The 20,948-nt window shown below is 35.7% G+C and overlaps 1 protein-coding gene across 3 annotated transcripts in view; it reads left to right on the top strand.

The window, feature by feature from the left end:
* Positions 1 to 8,585: 8,585 nt before the first annotated feature.
* The window catches only part of LOC121907929 (HERV-H LTR-associating protein 1), a 67,508-nt gene continuing 55,145 nt past the window's right edge, over positions 8,586 to 20,948 (top strand). For 2 of the 3 annotated variants that reach the window (XM_042427486.1, XM_042427489.1), the window contains exons 1-10: positions 8,586 to 8,721; positions 11,217 to 11,273; positions 12,371 to 12,451; positions 13,897 to 13,980; positions 16,169 to 16,252; positions 16,396 to 16,479; positions 16,563 to 16,619; positions 18,681 to 18,761; positions 19,601 to 19,630; positions 19,744 to 19,833. In XM_042427486.1, coding sequence (XP_042283420.1) covers positions 8,586 to 8,721; positions 11,217 to 11,273; positions 12,371 to 12,451; positions 13,897 to 13,980; positions 16,169 to 16,252; positions 16,396 to 16,479; positions 16,563 to 16,619; positions 18,681 to 18,761; positions 19,601 to 19,630; positions 19,744 to 19,833 — 784 coding nt within the window. The remainder of the gene's footprint in view (positions 8,722 to 11,216; positions 11,274 to 12,370; positions 12,452 to 13,896; positions 13,981 to 16,168; positions 16,253 to 16,395; positions 16,480 to 16,562; positions 16,620 to 18,680; positions 18,762 to 19,600; positions 19,631 to 19,743; positions 19,834 to 20,948) is intronic. The other variant, XM_042427488.1, reaches the window with a different exon arrangement.

Raw genomic sequence — 20,948 nt, 5'->3', positions numbered from 1 at the left:
CAGAAACTACTTTTTTTTTTTTTTTAAATCATCTGTGAAATACACGTAAATTGCTTCCATTCAAAATTTAAAACTCATATTGCTTCCTCTCTAAATTTACAGGCATGCACCAGTTTAGGAATATCACTGGAAATAACTATATACAGTAAAAAAAAAAAAAATCATTGGTATATTTATATTTACACGGCAAATTACTGTTAAAACTAAGACTTTTAAAATTTTGTAAATTGTTAAAAATGAATGAATTGTCTTCCAAGACAACACTGGGAACACTGGGGGGATAAAAAAAAAAGAAGTGATGCTAGCAAACATAGCTGATGATGAAATGCTAATATTGTTTAATAACTCAAACACATAAACCTGAAGTTATTCTTCTTCTCAGGAATTCAAACATCTTAACATTTCATTTTTCCTTGTTTTTAGTCCAAAAAAATGGTGTTCCAATACAAATTAATGCATGTTTGATTAATTTTCTCCTATTTTCATAAAACAAATTTGGCTGAAACTCGGTTCTGTAAATGTCTTGAAACAAGGAAAAACTGAGATGTGGGAACGTGGAATTATCTGGTAAAAATGACTTGTTAATGGGTTTGTTTGTTTTTTTGCAGTAAACAAAATCCATCCCCTCAATATTTCAAATGGAGTGCTAGCATTACTTTTTACAGTGTAAAAAACAATTCCAGTTTCATTTCATTTCTTGTCCACATGAGTTTTTGTTAATCAAATAACATTTTATGTCCCAGACATGATACTGTAATGTTTTATTTTTCCTGTAAAGGCTTTGTGCTGTTTGTGGCCACATATTATTCTATCATTTTGCAAATGACTTGATGACTTGTCACTGGAAGATTTAAACATGAACCATCCCTGCTCCAGTTAACCGCTGCACTGATTGATTTGTCCTCCGCCTCCGATGGGAAATGTACATGTGAGAAGTTTAATGACACCGTTTCCAACCACAGTGGATGATTTTAATTGGATGTTTAAAGCCAGTTTGAGTAATTAATGTGTTTCTATGTGTTTTAATCTGTGACACTTGAAGAGAAGCTGTTTTTTAGTTTTGTTTTTGGCATTATAAGCAGTACAGAGACTAGTCTTATTTATTGGGAATGACCCTTTAACTGTTAATTTGACAATCAGCATTTTTTATGTTTTTCTTTTAAATGTCTCTCCTCATGTTTCTCCTGCTTGTTTGAAATTTTGACTATTTTCAAAACGCCGGATCTGCTCCAGCTGCTCCTGTACTGGTGAGTTAATGAATTAGATTTCCCATTTTAAATATATTAACAAACCATTTTAAGATTAAAATATGATTTGGTTTGAACAATTAAGAGGTGCTTTAGTATAAATTCTAAATGGAGACGGATTCCCTTTAGTTGGATGTAATGTAATTTGCACACAATTTTGTCCTTAGCAGTGGCTGTTAGGTCGTCATTGTTTAACATTCACCCATGATTATTCAACTTTTTTGGTCTTGTCATGATTATGTTACTAAAACAATTCTTCAATACTTTGAACTTTACTCTCTGATTCGGTTGTAGCGCCCAAAAGAGCCCAAAACCCCAAATCTTCTCCAAGTTTACAGTTTGAAACACAAGCGTAAACTGTGTTGTTTCAGTGAGCTAAAAACTAATTTTAGGCTTTTCTAATTTTTGAGGCTTTTCAAGCACTACAAAAGTAAATAAAAGTCGTGTGAGTGTCTGTTGAAGCTCTGGGACTGAAACGTATTTTTGTTTCATGAAAACAATGAAACAAATTTACAATATTTTATTAATTGTTCCCTATCAGCAGTGCTAGTTGTTGCTGCAGACATTTCTCTATTTTGAATGTAGAAACAACCAACAACACAAATAAGAGCAAAATATCTTTCAAATGTTCATTTCTGGTTGAACCAAAGTGCAGCAGCAGTTCAGTAAACCTGCAGGAAAACAGCTTACTCGAGTTGAAATACACTTTAAATTTAACCTTCTGTTTTCTACGTACAGTATCACATGAGGGTACTGTTTTAAAAAATTCAGATTCAGAATCCTTCCTGTTTCAAAGCCATAATCTGGTCTTTATATGAAGGATGTATGTACCTAAAAACAAGCATTTTCAACACATTTCTGCCCTCTTATGTGTGTGTGTGTGTGTGTGTGTGTGTGCACTTAACACGTGTGTATTTTACTTTATTCTCCGTGTGTGAACTCATCTGTATGTGAAAAGGAGCACTTTATGGCATCCGTGTAGTCAAGAGGGCAATAGTGCTTGCTGTGATTATTCTGTTTAGTACGGTTGTATTCACTGTAACCAAGCAATGCACTGATCGACACATTCTACATAACCTGTCGTTTTATGGACATTTTGATTGCTACAAATTATTTGTGCCTTGGCCTTTTACAGTACATTTCTTTTCAATGTATTTATTTATTTATTTTATATTTTGGGTCATGCTTTTTTCTTGCAATGGCTGTCAAAATGCAGCACAAAGCTGTTGGTAATATCTGTGCGGAAGGCTGCATTTACACAGACGAGAAACATCTGAAATGTTGATTGGCCTATTTATTGCCAAAAAGACATGATCTTTAGATACACTTTGAGATAGAGGACAAAAAACATTTTCATACAGTTTTGGAGTTGTTGGAAGGTGTATTTTTTTTTTTCTTGATGTAGCTAAGCTAGCAGTTTCCCAGACTTCCAGGCTTTATGCTACGCTAGGCTAAACACATCCTTTCCTATGGTTGCACAAAGATGAAACTGATATCCATCTTCTCATCTGACTCTGCGGAAACATGCATATTTCCAAAAATGTTGGCAAAATCAGACGAAACGATTTACGGCACGCAGACCAGAGGAGCTGATGTTTACTGAACATGTAGCATTGTAGCATGAGGGAGTACAAAGACGTTACTAGGAGGAGGGGAGGACATTTCCCTTCGTTTCATAATGTTAAAAGTAAATTTAGGCTTATTGTCAGCTTCCTGACTCGTTTTTAGAAAGTTGAGAGAAAAAGAGAGAGTGTTTAAAAAAGAAAAATAGTATTAAAATTAAAAATAAGTTGTGTCTTTCTTTCACTTTCTTCCAAAACAAATGCACGCGCTAGCCAGACCAAGATCTTTACGACACAAGGCGTTGGTGCTCATGGGAAATGCAGTCGTCATTCATCCACAGGGGGCCGCTAAAATCAACACAAAATGAAAGTTCTTTGTAGTAACTTTAAAGCGTATGGCTGCGATTTTCTATATTTTTCTTATTGTCAACAAATCTCAAGTGTGGATCCAAACTGAATGAACTGATCTACTAACAAGTATTGTGTGTTTATCCAAAGCCTGATATATCTTATTACTCTTTACTGTAGACCTCCGTTGTTGTCCAAAAACTATTAAAAACATGTCAATGAGCCACACCGCTGAACTGGGTGACATGTTCCTTCATCCCTGTTACTATAGCTTGTGTAGAAATGGCTCCATTGTCTAATAACAGTGATAAGATTGTAACTCAGGAAAGAGGAACTTCTATCCTGAGACTGAAAATCGCTTTTATTAATCTTTTTAGACGTCCCAATGTGACTCATTTATCTGTTTTAAATAGTTTTTGGACAACAATGGAGGCACAGAAGAATAAGATATATCAGGCTTTGGATACACACACAACACTTGTTAGTAGATCGTTGTTAGTTTGGCTCCAAATATGAGATTTGTTGACGAGAAGAAAAATACAGAAAATCGACAGAATTATCTGTTAACAGAAAGTCATGGCAGATGTATACAGTGATTAAAACTGCTAAAGTACAGCCACAAAGTTACTCCTTCGGCCGTAAATGAGCAGAAACATGTATTCAGTATGCTGTAAAACACAAAAAAAATGTCAGCAAAACAACTCAATATCGGTATTAAATCAACTTAAATAGACTTTTAAGCTGAAAAATCAAGGAAAAATGATTTTTAAAAAAACACAAATCTGGCTACTGATGAACAAACTACTTAAAGACACTTCACTTCATAAACGCTTTCAGTGGATATTTGATCAGTGACAGAGACATGAAAAGCTTATTGTGATAAGATCTCGGCCCACCAACAGTAGCTAGCTCTAGCTAACATTTAGCAAAAACAACATTGTTTATTAACTTGCTAAAGTTGGCTAACTTCAGTTAGCTATAACAGCAAGTGTGCTTGTACACATGTGCTTATATTAGATTATATTTTCAATTTCTATGACTTTTGATTTTACATCCCATGTCTAAGAAAGTTATTCATAAGATGGTGCAAAAAGACAGACAACAGTAACTTTAGCGGGCCAGATGCTATGTTAGCTAGCTGCACAAAATCCAAAATAGCACAAAAAGCGGACAGGGACAAAAAAAAAAAAAGAGGAGAGCAGGGTGTTTAAAATCAGATTTGTTGTTCTTGTATAAATGCAGTCATTATACTAAGAGGAAATCAACAAAACAAAATCAACTGATGTGAAACTACAGTGATATTACAGACAGAGTTGTGTGAGCGAACTGACAGCAGCTTGTTTGGGTCTGAATCATTTTTGTTGTTCTTAAGTTTCATTTAAGGGAAGTTTGGACAACTTTACACTAGTGGCCTTCAGAGCTGTGCATCATTTTTCTCATTCCAGTTTGAAAAAAAAAACAAAAAAAAAAACTTGCCATTTCTATTCTGTATTCGACCACTTAGAACATTTTGTTTTGATGATATAATATGCAAATGTATTCTTACTTGATTTTTTTATTTTTTGTCTTTTCAATTGCACCAGTTATTAATAAAGTATTGAATTGAAACATGTAAGTGTGGACATTGTATAAAGAGCATCAGGTAGAGCTTTTTCAGTGACAAACAGTTCAGATTTTCAGTTTCAAGCCATATTATGATATCTCAACGTAAACGTGGGTAAATCTGGGTCAATTCATCACACTTTTGGACCGCATCATCATAGATATTAATGAAACTTGGCATGCGGATTTGGTCATATAAGAAACCCGTGGAACTGAAATTGCACGAGTCTCAGATCGCTATTAAGTGATGTGAACTTTCTTGAGGTGTTTGATGACATTATAACCTAACTTTGGTGAAAATTTTACCCTTTTTTTTAATTTTACAATTCAACTTTCAAGATTATAATCACTCATAACACTGTTACCTTTAATTTTGGTGTTGACATATTAGAAAGTAAAAAATAGAGCTGAAAAAGAGCTTTAAAACGATATGAGAACTATTTCTCTATGACCTCACAGAGGCACGCTAATTAGCTTAAACTTTGTTAGCCCACGTAGTAGCGATCTGAGACACATGCAATTTTGGTTCCACGGGTTTCTTATATGACCACATCTGCATGCCAAGTCTCATTAATATCTATGACAATGCGGTCCAAAAGTGGGATGAATTGACCCGGACTTACCCACTAACTAAAATTCCTCTTTTCAATAATCATTGCTCCCGGTGGGTACCTTTGCTGCATGTCCTGCGTCCTGCACGCTGCCATCTTTGTCTCTTTACTCTCTTTAGAAGTCATAAAAACACCAAACTTGAAGCATCTTTGAAGAAGATGACTCAGGTTTAATTTTAGAGCTGCATTTAAAAAAGTTTTTTTTTTTTATCTCAGTGCAGCTTGTCCTTTATTAAAATTAATTTTTAATTAGTATTTCTGAAATGCATCTTTTTTTTAAGGCATGTACAGTAACTGCCTTTCCTCGCCAGCCCACAGTGGGATCACAGCCACAAAACATTTGTGCCAATTATTTCTTTCCTCCATAGTCCATTTTATTTCTTTCTTGTTATAATTATAAGCTGAAGTCTGAGTATCTTTTCCCCGGTGGCGGCTGTTCCCAGGCCCTAAGCAGCCTTGTTTCCTCCTCTGCCAACTGCCGCTGTGTGCCTGAATGTGTCCGAATGTGAACGCCAAGGCGACCAAAGTGCCCACCAATCCCCCCGTCATTAAAGACTCACTTTCACTCCTCTTATTCACTGATCTTCCCCACGGCTCGTATGTCACTCCAGCGGCTTATTGCGGCCATTTACCAACACTGCAAAAAATGTCCCTCTCGACAGGTAATACAGGTTTAATTCTGTCCTTAAATAGATTAAAAGTTCTGTGTCTAATCTAATCAAAATATATTACACAAGCCAATTGATTTCAGGCCAAATGATACCTCTAATCACAACTATTCATGGTGTAATTATAAAAAATAAATAGCTCAAGTTTCATGAAAAATGTTTTTAAAACATTTAAGTTGTAAAATTCAAAGCAAACATTAACTGAAAGCTATTTTTTTTTACATACACAAAAGTAATTTTTACAATAATGGGTTCAGAATATTTACAATATTGTATTTAAAGGCTTTGAATAAAATATAGAAATGTAGTCAAATGTAGGTCAGAAACGGACATTGTTATCCTTCGCATGAGTTTACAGAAATACAGAAAATTTAAACAAGTATTTTGCCCATTAATCATTATAATGGACTGTTAGTCAGAGGCTAAGAACAACTTTTTCATTGCTTGGTGATGGAAAAATATTTATTTGCCGCAAAAGGAAATGCTCCAACACCTCTGAAATCTTTGTGCACACAAGATTTATCAGTTTATTAGTTACCAGTTATCAATACACAGTAAAATCCTATGGAAGCCCAGGATTTGACCTATCAAAAGGCCCTTTAGTGGATATCAGCCTGTGCCGTCTTAAAACTACAGGGCCTCATGACAGGCGACACCATTCACCAGCTCTGACCTAACTTACCTGTAAGCTGCCTTTCAATCCTACTCTCACTTTGGCAAAGAGCAGATACTCTGCAGCTTAACTCGGCTTTATAAGTATCAGCTCAGGGTAAAGTGTCCATGGCATCGTCTTAATGTCACGGCCTGCTCAACGGTCCAGCCGCCATCCCTGCTTATCAAGCTCCACTAGTCTTACAAATAGTTTCATCAGAAAGGTTTTTCTTACCTTTAAAGCATCCTTGAACCTACTTTCACCTGAGCATAGAGTAGATAATCATCAACATGACGTGGCCTTAAATTTACGTTGTATCTGCTCAGTTTAACCTACAGTTAATGACCCAACTGACCTTATGGGCAACTGGTTTAACTAGTTTTACCAACAGCCATTTATTAGCACAGAGGCATTCAGCATAATTGTTTTTGTAGGAATAAATCAGATCTATTACCAAAAAGAAAACTGTGAGAGAATGAGTTCAAGTTTACACTGCAGAGTGGTGAATTTCAGCACAATTTATGTGAGTATTTGACATTTTTTGCAGTGGAGCTGGTTAGGGAGCCCAGCTTGCAGCCAGACACTGTGTTTTCTTTTCTTTCTTTTTTTTTTTTTTTTTGCACAGAGCTCAGTAAGCTGCCAGTCTGCTGCCAACCTCTGCTGTTCAGAGGGGGGGAAAACAGGCATCGTGTAATGCTTATCTGACTGCAGGTGTGTGATACACTGGGTGAGGTTTGATGCTGCTGGAGGATCATAGTGGGCACAATTTACAGGGGGATTCAAGGAGAAGGTAAGCTGTGCTCGCTGGTTTTATTTCAGTAGAATACAGCATTTAAAAATAAATCTGTCTGTTATCTGACAGACTGAAAGCCTTTAGAGTTTGAGTCATGGACAAAAGAAGTGAGACGAAAAGTTAGTTTACCTGCGTTTTGTTTTCAATTTAAATTTGTGAAATCGCAGGTAAAAATAAAGATTCAAGCGCACAGTTAAGTAATTTAAAGGATATCAGTTATCTATTCTCTCAAGTGTACATTGCTTTGGATAAAAGCATCTGCTAAATAAAATTGTAAATTGTAAATTGTATTCAAGAGAAAAATAAATTCAAGAAAAAAAGTAATTACAAAATTACAAAATGAATGAGAACAATAAAGGAAACGGAAGATTTATCAATCAAATCCTCCTAACACCTTCTGAACTTTGTAATATTTGAAGGATATTTGTACTGTATGATGTATTTTAGCATGCATAGAATATTTTTTCAAGAGCTGCAACAATTAATCTATTCATTGATCAATAGAGAATTAAATTATTTTGATAATTTATTACCAAATAATGATAATAATAATACAATAATATCCTTTATTTATATCGTACTTTTCAAAAACAAGTTTACAAATTGCTGCACAGACATCAAAATAGAAAATACACAGAAAAGTTACAAATTAGATCCAGAAATGTGAATATTTTCTGTAATATTTTTTATGGACTGTTGGCCTGATATTTTATAAACCAAACAACTCATTGATTAATCAAGGAAACAAATGGGGAGATTAATTGATAAGGAAAATAATTGTAAGTTACAGCCCTGATATTTTTCTACATGCAAGTAAAATTCTATCCAACAAAAATATACATAATTGAGTGTTTTTTTTAGTAAAATGATCTGAGACAGGGGTGAAGCTTTACACTCTGCAGGTCTCCAGGGAGCTCAAGGTCCAGCATGATGACATCATAGTGTAGGAACCAGAAAATGCTTTTCACACACAACTCAACACCCTTTTGAAGCCATTTAATGCAAGTTTACCTGCCGCATCAGCGCAGAGGGACGAGAGGCCAACCTACGCAGAGCGATTAATAAAAACAATGTTCAGCCGAGACAAGAGTTCATCTAGTTTATGTTTTTCTGTTTATTGTGGTTGCAGCGGGACTTTGCTGGGGTCATGGCAGGCTTACAGAGATCCATACAGCATCCATGCATGTGTCTCATAATCTGTGTTTCTATGACTTTACTCCTCGTCCTCTTCAGTCAAGGTAGGTACCTGTGACGTGTCTGAGCCTACCCTTTACTATCCTTTCATTTAACATCTGATGCAGAGACAATGAGTTTTTTTCCCGGAAGATGAAATATCTGTCAGAGAAAAGAAAATTTAATAAAAATCATCAGTTAGTGGTAGTTAGATTTCTTGATGCAAGTAGATTGAAAAATCTGATTTATTTAATGTAATTGTTTTATTACTTTACTCATGTAAAGTCTTTAACATGTATAATCAGTATATAAACTAAGCTGCAACAATTGCTTAATCAATTAGTGACTGTTGGTCAGGACATTCAGGCTGCATCTTGGGCTTTAGGAAACAATGATCAAAATTTTTCACCATTTTAAAACGATTAATCAAGACAATAATCGACAGATTAATCAATAATGAATATAAACGGTTAATAAATAGTTTATAACACACTTTATTGCAAGCAGATATAAGTGTTTATTGATGTATTTGTCGACAACTATAACTCCTGCTGGGGGAATCCATAAATGGAGTCTGCTGTATAAACAGATAATTAACACAGTTGTAATATGAAATATGTGTTCATAAGAGAAGTTATAATTGCTGACAAATATTGTAAACACTTGTCCTCATATCTGCTTATAACTAGTTTTATTAAGGGGACTTAAAGCGTTACCATAAAGTCCAACAGTTGTCCAACAGTTAAAGATGAGAAGTTTCTTGCAGTAAGGAAATATATTAGTGGACTGTTGTTTTATCAATCAAAGGAGTCTCAGTGTAAGTTACAAGCAGCTTTTCAACTACTGGAGGTGGAATATGACAAAAGCAACACTATAATGACACTAGAAAATGCATTTCCTGTAGAAAATGTGTGTGAATGCTGACAGCTGAAATAACTTCCAAAGCCTTGCTGCAAATACAACACACTTGTTCAGCATCACCATCTGTACAACTTTTCAGAATTTGGTTACTATGGTATATTACATTTTAGAGATATGGCAGTGAATAAGTAGTATGGTGGTGTTTTACTCATGACCACAGGGTGGAGCTATTGGTGCCATGATTTAATATGTTAAGCATTTCCACATGGAACACCTGTATGTCCCTGTATGTATGAATAGTTTAGCACTTTTAGTTTTTGAGATATCACCTTGCAAACATTCCTCTGTCATGGACTCTGTGTTTTTGGACTTTTTGTGTTTTGGGATTTCTGGACTTTTTGTGTTTTTAGGTTTTTTGGTTTTGTTTGTTGCAGATGAGAGATTGTAGTGTTGTTTGGGTATTTGAGTTGCATTCATGTTTATTCTGTGGCGGTTAGGGGTTAGGGTTATGGGGTTAGGATTAGGGTTAGGATTATGGGGTTAGGGTTAGGGGTTATGGTTAGGGTTATGGGGTTAGGGTTAGGGTTATGGGGTTAGGGTTATGGTATTAGGGTTAGTATTAGGGTTAGGGTTATGAGGTTAGGGGTTAGGGTTATGGGGTTAGGGTTATGGTATTAGGGTTAGGATTATAGGATTAGGGGTTATGGTTAGGGTTATGGGGTTAGGGTTATGGGGTTAGGGGTTATGTTAGGGTTATGGTATTAGGGTTAGGATTATGGGGTTAGGGGTTATGGTGTTAGGGTTATGGTGTTAGGGTTGAGGTTATGGTTAGGGTTATGGTGTTGGGGTTAGGGGTTATGGTTAGGGTTATGGTGTTAGGGTTAGGGTTATGGGGTTAGGGGTTATGGTTAGGGTTATGGTGTTAGGGTTATGGTGTTAGGGTTAGGATTATGGGGTTAGGGTTATGGGGTTAGGGTTGTGGGGTTATGGGGTTAGGGTTATGGGGTTAGGGTTAGAGTTATGAGGTTAGGGGTATAAAATAAATAAACCTTTTGAAGAACATTTGAGTCATATATTTTATGAGAACCGTGCGGTTCTCAGGGCACGCTGAGACCTGTTGGGCGCGCACACATTTAAGTTACAACCCAAGCTAATCTATAACTCAAGAAACTCAGTACTTAAATCAATAAACAATAGATAATGACCTTAAACACTGTCTCGATTAAACCATAAAAGCAGATGTAAATGTAACAAAACAATGCTAAACACGAACAAAACCCAGGGTAGTATGTGACAACAATGTGACTGGCTAAACAAACAAATGACAAGTATGGCAAGAAATACAAAGTGTAACTGGGACACAATGGTGGCCTCCCACTTTTCCACAGCCTCTAGAAACTACTCAAATAAAACAATCCTAGAACTACTTTCCTCCTCCGATCTTAAGATATATATATACTGAAATAGTCAATGCTCTTAATTTTTAATAGTTTTATATTAATAGTATTGGATAAAAATGGCTTGACTGAACCAGTCAGTAATCACGCAATTAAAATGTATTCAAAACAAGTTGTGTGATTGTTCAGTGCTGGAGGTCTGAACTCTCCTGAGGGATCCTGGTTTTAGATAAATGTAGAATAAACAAGAAATGAAAAATGTAAACATTTAACTTTCACTTTTAAATCTTGTTTCCCTTCAGCGTTCATATCCAGACGGCAGGAAGAGAGGTACAAAAGAGACATTCTGGACTCCACAGGTATTTATTTTTATCATTCTTATTCAGTTTGGCTTTTTCATTTGCATGTTTTATCAGGTTTCAGCTGCAAGTTCAAGATAAATGTAATGTTTGTTCACAAAGTCTTTCTTTATTCTGTATTCACTGATTTCAACGTATTACTTCACAACAAAGTGTGAAGATTAAGTCAAAGTTACAGAGAAATACAGGTTCTTATTGTGTGTTCTCACTTCAAAGAGTCTTTCTCTGCTTTGCCTGGAACGACAGTTTGATGTTGTTTTAACACTGTATCAGTCTGTTTTATTTCATCTTTATTTAATGAGGAAGTCATTATATCTTTCACAAGAGAGACTTGGACAGAATGGCAGCGTGAAATAGGTGTCACATACAATAGTTACATACTTTAAATACACATGTGTCTGTTTTCATGCTGTTTCTCTATTATTAATTGTCTGAATTGGAAATAAATCTCAGTTCATCAGTAACATAAAGACTTCTTACTGGTGATATAAAAAGATGCTAAAAGATTTTGACAAGTTTTTGAAGAGCAGAAATACTGTAAGTTTTTTTCATGCCAAAATGAAATACAACCACACATTTTATTCTTTTCAGGGTGTTAAAGCCTGTGAAACAGCATCATGAGACAATAAAACTAATGAAATACTTAAAAGATTATAGTAAGAAGAAACAAATCTCCATAAGGCTGCACCATCCTCAAAATCCACCAAATTTCATTCAAATCTAACAAGCAATCGATTAATTGGACAGAAGACATAACGTCCTACATAGAGGTAATATAAAATATCTAGAGCACATATGATTATAAAACTAAAGTGCAAAGCAAGCTGTGCTCAGGGACTTTGCTCCATCAAATCAGAGGTGCACAATATCTAAAATATATTTAATAAAAGGCCCATATCAACCTCAGTATTGACCACATTATTCAAGTAACAGATGACACTTCAGGGGCTAATTCCTCTTGGTAATCATTACTTTTTTGTCATTTTAGTACATCTTGCGGTTATTGAGCCACATTCTGCTGATGCTGCTAATTCCATAATAAAGATTAAAACCAGAATAATCTCCCATTGACTCTTTGGTCTGCCTTTATTTCCCAGAAATCCCAGCAGAGCACATCGATCCAGCAGCCATCGACCTCACTCCCCTGGTCAATACTTTAATAAATTCAAGCCAGTCAGGTAGGTTGTCATAATATCATTCTTGTGCAGATCAATTCTGAGCTGTAAATCTTTTATGTCTGTCATGATTAAACCACAGAGAGGTCAAACTGCAGGCAGAGCTGCTTAGATTCATAAAATGTCAGCTGTAAAGGACCAGTTCACTCAAATAGTTTTGTCTCAACTTAAAGATGCATACTAAATGTGCATGTATGCATCTCTGAGGCAAAATCAATCAAAAGCCACATTTTAAAAGATTAAATTAGTGTTGCAGATTAAACTTGTGTTGAAAATTTGATAACAATATTTGAGATTTTTCTTTTAAATCAACCAGATTTTGAGGTTTTAGTTGTAGCATGTGGATACAGTCTATCTACAGTACTGTGCAAACATTTTAGGCACTAAAAGTAAAGTGAGGATGCTTTCAACAATAATGCCATCAATAGTTTTTATTTATCAATGGACTTGATACAAAGTTGAGTAAACAGAAGAAACCTAAAGTAAATCAATATTTGCTGTGAGTAGCTTTGCCTTAAAAACAGCAGCAGTTCTCCTCGGTTCACCTGCACACAGTGTTTCAGGTCGGTTGTTCCTGCATCTTGGAGAAGTTGCCACAGTTCTTCTGTGGATTTTGGCATCTCAGCTGCTTCTGTCTCTTCATATAATCCCAGACTGACTCCATGATGTTGAGATCAGGGCTCTGTGGGGGCCAAACCATCTGTTGCAGGACTCCTTGTTCTTCTTGCTGAAGAAAGTTCTTACTAGGCACTTTTGGACCAAACAGTTCTGGGGACTCCCTGAGAGGAACTGGAGCTCCCCCGAGAACTACATACCTTCAAGGGCTTTTTCTCTGTTTGGATTCACACCACCAATAGGAACGCTGAAGTAACAGCCAGTGGTTGGTATAGCAATGTCACTTCTGCATGAAATACAACAACAACAAGATGGAGGACGCCATGATCGGAGCTGTTTGTTTGTTGTTATGGGTAATAACAGAGTTAGAAAGGAGATGTGCAAATTTAGACTATGTGGTTGTTTTACACAGGTTTATAAAAATCGTGGTTGCCGGTTGGCTCATGTGTTGGACCAATCACCATACACTTACATCACTAAGGTTCCTCTTGTGCTGGGAGAGTAGCTACCCTGATAAGGAGCTAAAAAAAAGTCCCTCAAAAGGGTATTACGCTTGTTCCCAGTTCCTGCAGTGCAGACACAATAAAAAGGGGGTAGTTCCTCCAACAGTTTTTAGACCAATGAAAAAGCTCCAAAATCACCTTATGACTCTGGCTGTATTTTTGGTCTTGTTGTCATGCTGCAGAATAAATTTGGGACCCATAAAACGCCTCCCTGATGGTGTTGCATTATGTATAAGAATCTAAACATCTAAAGTGCCTCAATGTTTTGCACAGTACTGTATATTCAGAAGATCATCTGTTCACGTCTTTCCTCCTGTCTTACTTGTACAGGCTCCCGGCAGCTCTTCTCCCTCCTCAGTGTGACGTCCTACAGCTCTCTGGCTCTCCATAAGCTCACCCTGCTGGTCTATAACAGTAAATATTCTCCCCAAACAAACCTCTACTTCACCTGAAGCAGCTAACAGGAGATAAACATTTCACAACTTAGAGTCTACAGCTCTGTGAGGCTGCACCTGAGTTAAATGCTAACATCAGCATGCTAACATGCTCACAGTAATAATGCTAGCATGTTGATGCAGTTATAATGTTCACCCAGTTCACTGTGTTGGTTTAGAGTGTTAGCATGATAACATTTGCTAACTATCACTCAATACAAAGTACAGCTGAACACATAAAATCAACAGGCTACAGTACACAATATAGTTACATTATCATTGCATCCAACAATAACATTACATCAAGGCCATAAATATACAAAACATCAAAATAGAACAATTTAAATGGGTCGACAAGTAAAACAATGAAAATGGCACAATATTTGTTGGAGATCATGAATGTGTGAACCAAATCGCACTGCAATCTATCCAATAGTTTTTGTGATATTTCAATAATCATAATAATCAGTCCACAATGAGGTGCACCTGGCCAGGGAGGAAGAGTTAAATGACAGGCTTCTTGTTTGTGGACTGCTGGTCTTGCTGTCGCTCAGCCTGGGATGGTTTTGTATGTTTTTGTTAATAAATCCCATGGTTTGGGTATTTTAAAAGGTGTTGGTTTTACTTTGGGTAAGCTATGGAGTGTTGTTCACCCCATAGGGCCGACTAAGGGTGGAGCGTAACAACATCAATCTTGTGGTGTTGATGACTGGAGAGCTGGCTCTGTGAATACGGCTTGTGTTATCCTTTTCTTTTCTTTTTTTTTTTAAGCTTCCATCTTATTTTTCTAAAGATAAACTTTAAAAATAATCCTTAAATGACCTCTCTTTCCGCAACCTTGAATATCTGTTGTAAATTACATGTCAATCCGTCTAATAGTGTCGGGATATTTCACTCTGAACCACAAATGTCCACCTGCTGGTGGCTCTAGAGGGATCAGCTGAAAACAACACAGGACACATCTGCAGTAGTTTACTCTGGATCATGTTATGTTTTATGTGGCAGTATATACTGAATATACTGAGATAGTAAATGAGCATCACTTCACTAGATTAATACCTATGACTGTGTCAATAGTTCCATCTAGTGGTTTGGTTTGGTAACTGCGTGTAATTCTCCTTTTCACTGTGACTGACAGTATATATCAGTGCAGTATTCAGTATAATAGGTCACAGTGATGCCGGCAGTTAATTACTGCTTAAAGAGCTTGTTAGGTGATTGTAACAAAAAGCATTTAAAAGCAAACAATCTTTTGGCACCAAATTATGAGAAATTTGTCATCAACCACAAGTAGTAAAATTCTGTCTCTTCTTGGAGACTTGAATAAAGACAGACTACATACTGTAATCAGCGCCACTGGCATCACTGAATATGTTAAATTCAGGCTTCTTTACTTTGATAATAGTTGATTGTCTTCATTTTCCTTTGAAATTAATATTTAAAAAGTTAAAAGTAAACATTAAAAGACTAAACTAGTGCAAGGTGCAGTCAGTCCACTGTTTCTGAAACCTTTAAACTTATTTTTTTAACCTCATGATCATGTAGACAGAAGCTGTTTTACTTTGTCTGTACCAAAAGGTGTAGATTTTTAGTTTTAACTTCAGCAGACGGCCAAAATAAACAGTTGTTTATGTGCAAAACCTGCTCTCTATTTCTCTTTTATATGCATACATATGTGGACACATTTTATTAATTCATTTATTTCATTTATAAGGGACCATGTACAGTATTAAATATAAATGTTACCATTTGATGTACTGCACCAGAGTTATCTTACAACAAATTTTGACCTGCAGTCCCTTAACACACATTAAGTCTCTGCAAAAAGTTGACTGTATTGAATTTGTATTTGCTGATATAAGTTGCCAGAAACAGGCAAGAGTTGCTAGATCATCAAGTTGGGTATCTCCCATATCCTGCTCTTTCACTTTTTTTTATCATAATAACACACTTTTCCTGGAAAACACTTAACTCTGCATAGATCTCACCATTAATATTATGTGAAGTTAATCTGACAGGATGGTTTTGAGATCAGTGAAGATATTGAAGGGACAACTCAGCAATACCTTGACCGTCCATACCCACATCTGCACCCTGTGTGTCACATGTTTCACAGGCAGGTTTGAACTCTCTAAACTGACTCTCCGCCCCTGTTGTGTGTTTTGTAGTTTCCAGCATTAGAGGTATAGAAACCAACATGTTCAGGAGACGATTCTGCTACTGTGTCACAAATGAGACCAACGATCTAACAGGTAGGAAATATTTGATCTTTTTTCTTTTGATTTAAATGAAATTTGTGGTGGTTATCCTTTAAAGTTCAGTTATTATTGAGTTTTAAAACACAAAAAGCCAAATAATTCGCTGCTCCAAATCTCTTTTACTGGATTTTTACTAGATTTCACAGCCATTCTGTTGGACGTGATGGGAAACTCAACAAGTTATCTACATGAGCTCTTTAAATCTTCCTCCATATTATCAGGTGAGTCTTAAATAATTGTTTCCAAGCCCTTCTTCATAATGTGATATTCTACTAATATGATGTTTTCTGTTTGTGTCTGTCAGTAAGCCAGAGGAACAATTCAGACTGTATCTACATCTGTGTGATGGCGGGTAAGATGGGTAAGTAGAGCTCACTGGATCTGTTGATCTGAGTTTTATTTGGAAGACTTCTACTGTGTGTTTAATGGGCTGCGTCAGTCACTCTACAAACATTTTGATGTAAAAAATATAATGAAAACCTGCATCAACGATGACAACTGTGTAAGTGAAACGACAAATGTCAAAATGAACGTTGAAACATTTATTAAAGGGATTGATGTGTCAGTTTTCTTTTGGTTTTGCTGCTGTTTAATCAAATGTTTCGTGGTGGAGTTGTTGTCATTTTGTGTATTTTTCTGACAACATTGAACTGTTGAACTATATATATTTAATTTTGCCAGCTTTTATTTTTATTCCATTGATTTGTTGGCCTTTTTTTAAATAGAAAAGTTGCCATAATGACTTTTCATTTTATTCTCTGTGATGCATTGTGTTTTGGATTTGATAGGATTCGATCTAACATGACTCCAGTATTGAATCCACTACTTGAATCTGAATGTTTTAAAATCCGTTATCTTGTTAAAGTTTGATAAAAGAGCAATATAACAATTTTACATATAGCGCTGCAACAATAAGGGGATTAAGCAATTTGTCAGTCCATAGAAAATTAATCAGCAACTTTTTTTTTTTTTAAGCAAACATGCCAAATATTTGCTGGCTTCTCAAATATGAGGATTTGATACTTTTCTGTGTCATACATGACAGTAAACTGATTATATTTGTATTTCAGACTGTTGGATCAGACAAAACAAGATGCTGTACAAAATTATAGCAGGCATTTTTCACTATTTTCTGACAGAACGATTTATCGATCATGAAAATAATCGTTAGTTGCAGCCCTAATTAAATAGCAAATATTCTTACATAAGAGATTTAGCATTTCACTCCTATAACATTATTGGACTCACAATGGACAGTTCAAAGAAAACAAAACATCAAAATCGAGCAGCACGAATGAATAAAGTATGAAATATAATATAAGTGCAGCAGAGCCAGAATTTTAAGCTCCATACCTTCTTCTTCGTGGTTAAAATCTGGAGCCTACATTACCCACAATGCAACGCAATGCTAACGGCTCTGGTTCGGTTCGGTCGGAGGTGAAGGGGTTTTATGCTAGTAGATGCGACCATGATGTTTCTGTTTCATAGCTACTTGTTTCTCTAAAAGATTAATAACCGACGATGTTTGAAAACTGAATGATTTAAAAAATGTATTTAAACGTGTTTCGCAAGTCCCGCTTCTGTTTCCGAATCCAAACAAAGATGGCGGTCTTTCAGTTAACGTCAGGAAACGGTCGCAACTTGGGAAACAGTTTAAAAACCTTTTTTTTTATCGTTCAACGGACGGCATATGTTTTCACCCAGAAGGTTAGAAGAGTCTTCGGAAATTATGAAAGTACCTTCAGAGCAACGGTGAGTGTTTTAAAACTAAACGTCTTCTGGGTTTTTCAATAAATGAAAGTTACAAATTGCGGTTAACGTTGAAAATTTCGGTGAACGTTAACGTTAACCTCCAGCAGAGATGAGGAGCGGGCCAATGATTCTTAGCGTGTAACGGTTATGTTCTCCATTAATCATTTGGTCTATAAAATGTCAGAAAAATAGTGAAAAACCCAAGGAGATATCTACTTATGTCTTGTTTTATCCAACCAACTGTCAAAATTAGAATAATACTCATTATCACATAAAATAAAGAAAAGCAGCAAATCCTCAAAATTGTGAAACTATAACCTGCGAATATTGGGTGTATTTTTATTTTTATTTTTATCAATTATCAGAATAGTTACAGATTATAGATTATTTTTCTGTCTTTCGGTTAATCGTTGAAGTCATAAACTCTATAAAGTTGTATAGGTTAACATCAAATGATATTATATGTTATCAGTTATCTGTTTTGATGAGCCTCAGACTCATAAAGGAGTAACGTTAATATCTTCACTAGATATTAATGAAAGTGATCATGATGAAATTTTCAAATGATGATGATGATGCTGAAGTCGTCCTGTGTGTGTGTGTGTGTGTGTGTGTGTGTGTGTGTGTGTGTGTGTGTGTGTGTGTGTGTGTATGTGTATGTTTTGTCCAGGCAGAGAGCTGCCAGAGCTCTGGGAGGTCGACTCCATCACTCCTCTCTTTAACCAGACCATCGTGGAAGGACCACACACAGGTGTGTTTACAGTAGTTTCACATACACTGTCATCATGTGAGGAACATACAGTATTTGTTCTTGTACGATACATTGACTGTCTGTCAGTCAAACACTTTATCAACTCATAGACATCATGATCTTTTAGCTCTATAAGACAGAAAAGTGTCTGTCTTGTCGTTCATTGACAGTATACAACACAACCACCAGATGGCAGCATTTCACTGTTTATTTTATGAAAGACACCTGTGATAAACTGAATACCTGATGGGTTAATTTTAAACATTTCTGCAGTATTTCACACTTAAAAGCACAGATGTCTTGTGTCATATTTAAATCCAGGATGCCAAATTTGTAGAGATGACATCTTAGCCACAGTACTACAAATTTTAAAAATAAAAACAAACTCTAGTGATGAGAAGAAAACAGCATGTCTGCGTTATTTCTTCTTCCCAGAGTCAGCGGGCTGAATGCAAGAACTGAATGCTGAAGTTTTTATAGGCCTAAATACTGTGTTTGAGGCTCAAAGCTTCTTTTTGCCACCATGTCCAATATATCATATCTTTCTGATGTCACAACACTAATAAAAGGTTATTTTTGCAGAATCAGTAACATCTTTTAAATCACTTGTGAAAGCTTACCTTTAAACAAAAGCCCTTTATGTCTTCAATCTATGTTTCCAGTTCCACAGTGATTTATGTGTTTATTTATTTTTTGGTTTTTTTTCTATACCTGTAATTGATCATTTGTTTTCCTCAGTAAATAATGTTTATTATTATTATTATTATTGTTATTTTGCAAGATGTTCACTCCCTCACGTCTGGCCTCACTAAACCTTTTCCTCTTTTCTATTTATGTAGGTAACGTCTCCTCAATCAGCCTCCCTCTTGGTGAGTTAAGTCGGTACCCTTTTAAAAAAACAAAAAAACAAGTTCAAGTATCTGTTGTCATCTATAAGAGCCGTTTAATCACAATATTTTTAAATATCTATTTCAAACTTCAGAATGGCACCAACTGCCCACGAATCTGAGTCACATCTCGCCATCTGGGATGAGCTCCATGTTAACCAGCAGAGTCCATTCTACCGCACCTGGTGAGTGTCAACAGGAGGCCGGCGTTCATGTTTGATTTACTGAAGCTCAGACTCGTTCTGTTAAATCAGATATGTGCAACGATTTAGAACCTAATATTAGAAGTTTAATTAATACTGAATGGTAAGTATAGTAGAGGAGTGTGAGTTGAATCAGTTTTATTTCTTGTGTTATAGAAAAAGAAAAGACGATTTAAAGGACGATGATAAGGATTATTTTCACAGTTGTATCCATCAGTTATTAATGACACTAAAAAGTAAAGCTGCAGCGATTAGTTGATTCATTTCTTGGTTGCCAACTATTAAATTAATCGCCAACTATTTTGATAATTGTTTTGAGTCATTTTAAGAAGACTCTCTGATTCCAGCTCCTCAAATGTGAATATTTTCTGGTTTCTTTACGACAGTAAACTGAATATCTTTAGGTTCTGGACAAAACAAGACATCTGAGGACGTCATCTTGGGCTTTGGGAAGCACTGATCGACATTTGTCAACATTTTATAGACCAAACAACTGATCGATTAATCGAGAAAATAATCAACAGAGTAATTGATAATGAAAATAATCGTTAGTTGCAGCTGGTCGATCAGACGGGTTGGACACAAACAGTTTATCCAGATTATCTAAATCGTTTGATTCTGAGGTCATGAAATGTTAGGAAGGTCGTTGTTAATCCTGCACAAGTGAATTTTTTTTCTTACGAAATAACTTAATTCTGAGATCACATCTGAACTTCCACAACAACAAAAAGATATTGATTTCATGTAAATATGAAACACCTTCTGTCCTGAACAGATTTGATTTCACTTTATTATCCGAATATTTTTCTGAAAGTTGTCTTGTGCCCTGAGGCGTACATACTGTTTCACATACAAAACAAAACACATTTAACCAAACAACAGAACAAATACTACACATTATGAATACAAAGCAGTAAAGCAATCAGTTTCATCTCTCACTTTCACATTCAGTAGTCTGCACAGGTACTGACGACTCAAACTCTCAGATAGAAATACCTGTGACAAAGTATGTGAAAACAGCACTCTGCTGGTGAAAAAATATGTAAGGACAAATTTAAGTGTCTCAGTAATTTGTCTGACTAATTGTTTAGTCTTTA

This window comes from Thunnus maccoyii, chromosome 12 (assembly GCF_910596095.1).
Source record: "Thunnus maccoyii chromosome 12, fThuMac1.1, whole genome shotgun sequence".
NCBI classification, from domain to species: domain Eukaryota; kingdom Metazoa; phylum Chordata; class Actinopteri; order Scombriformes; family Scombridae; genus Thunnus; species Thunnus maccoyii.
This window is presented reverse-complemented; position numbering and strand designations above follow the sequence as displayed.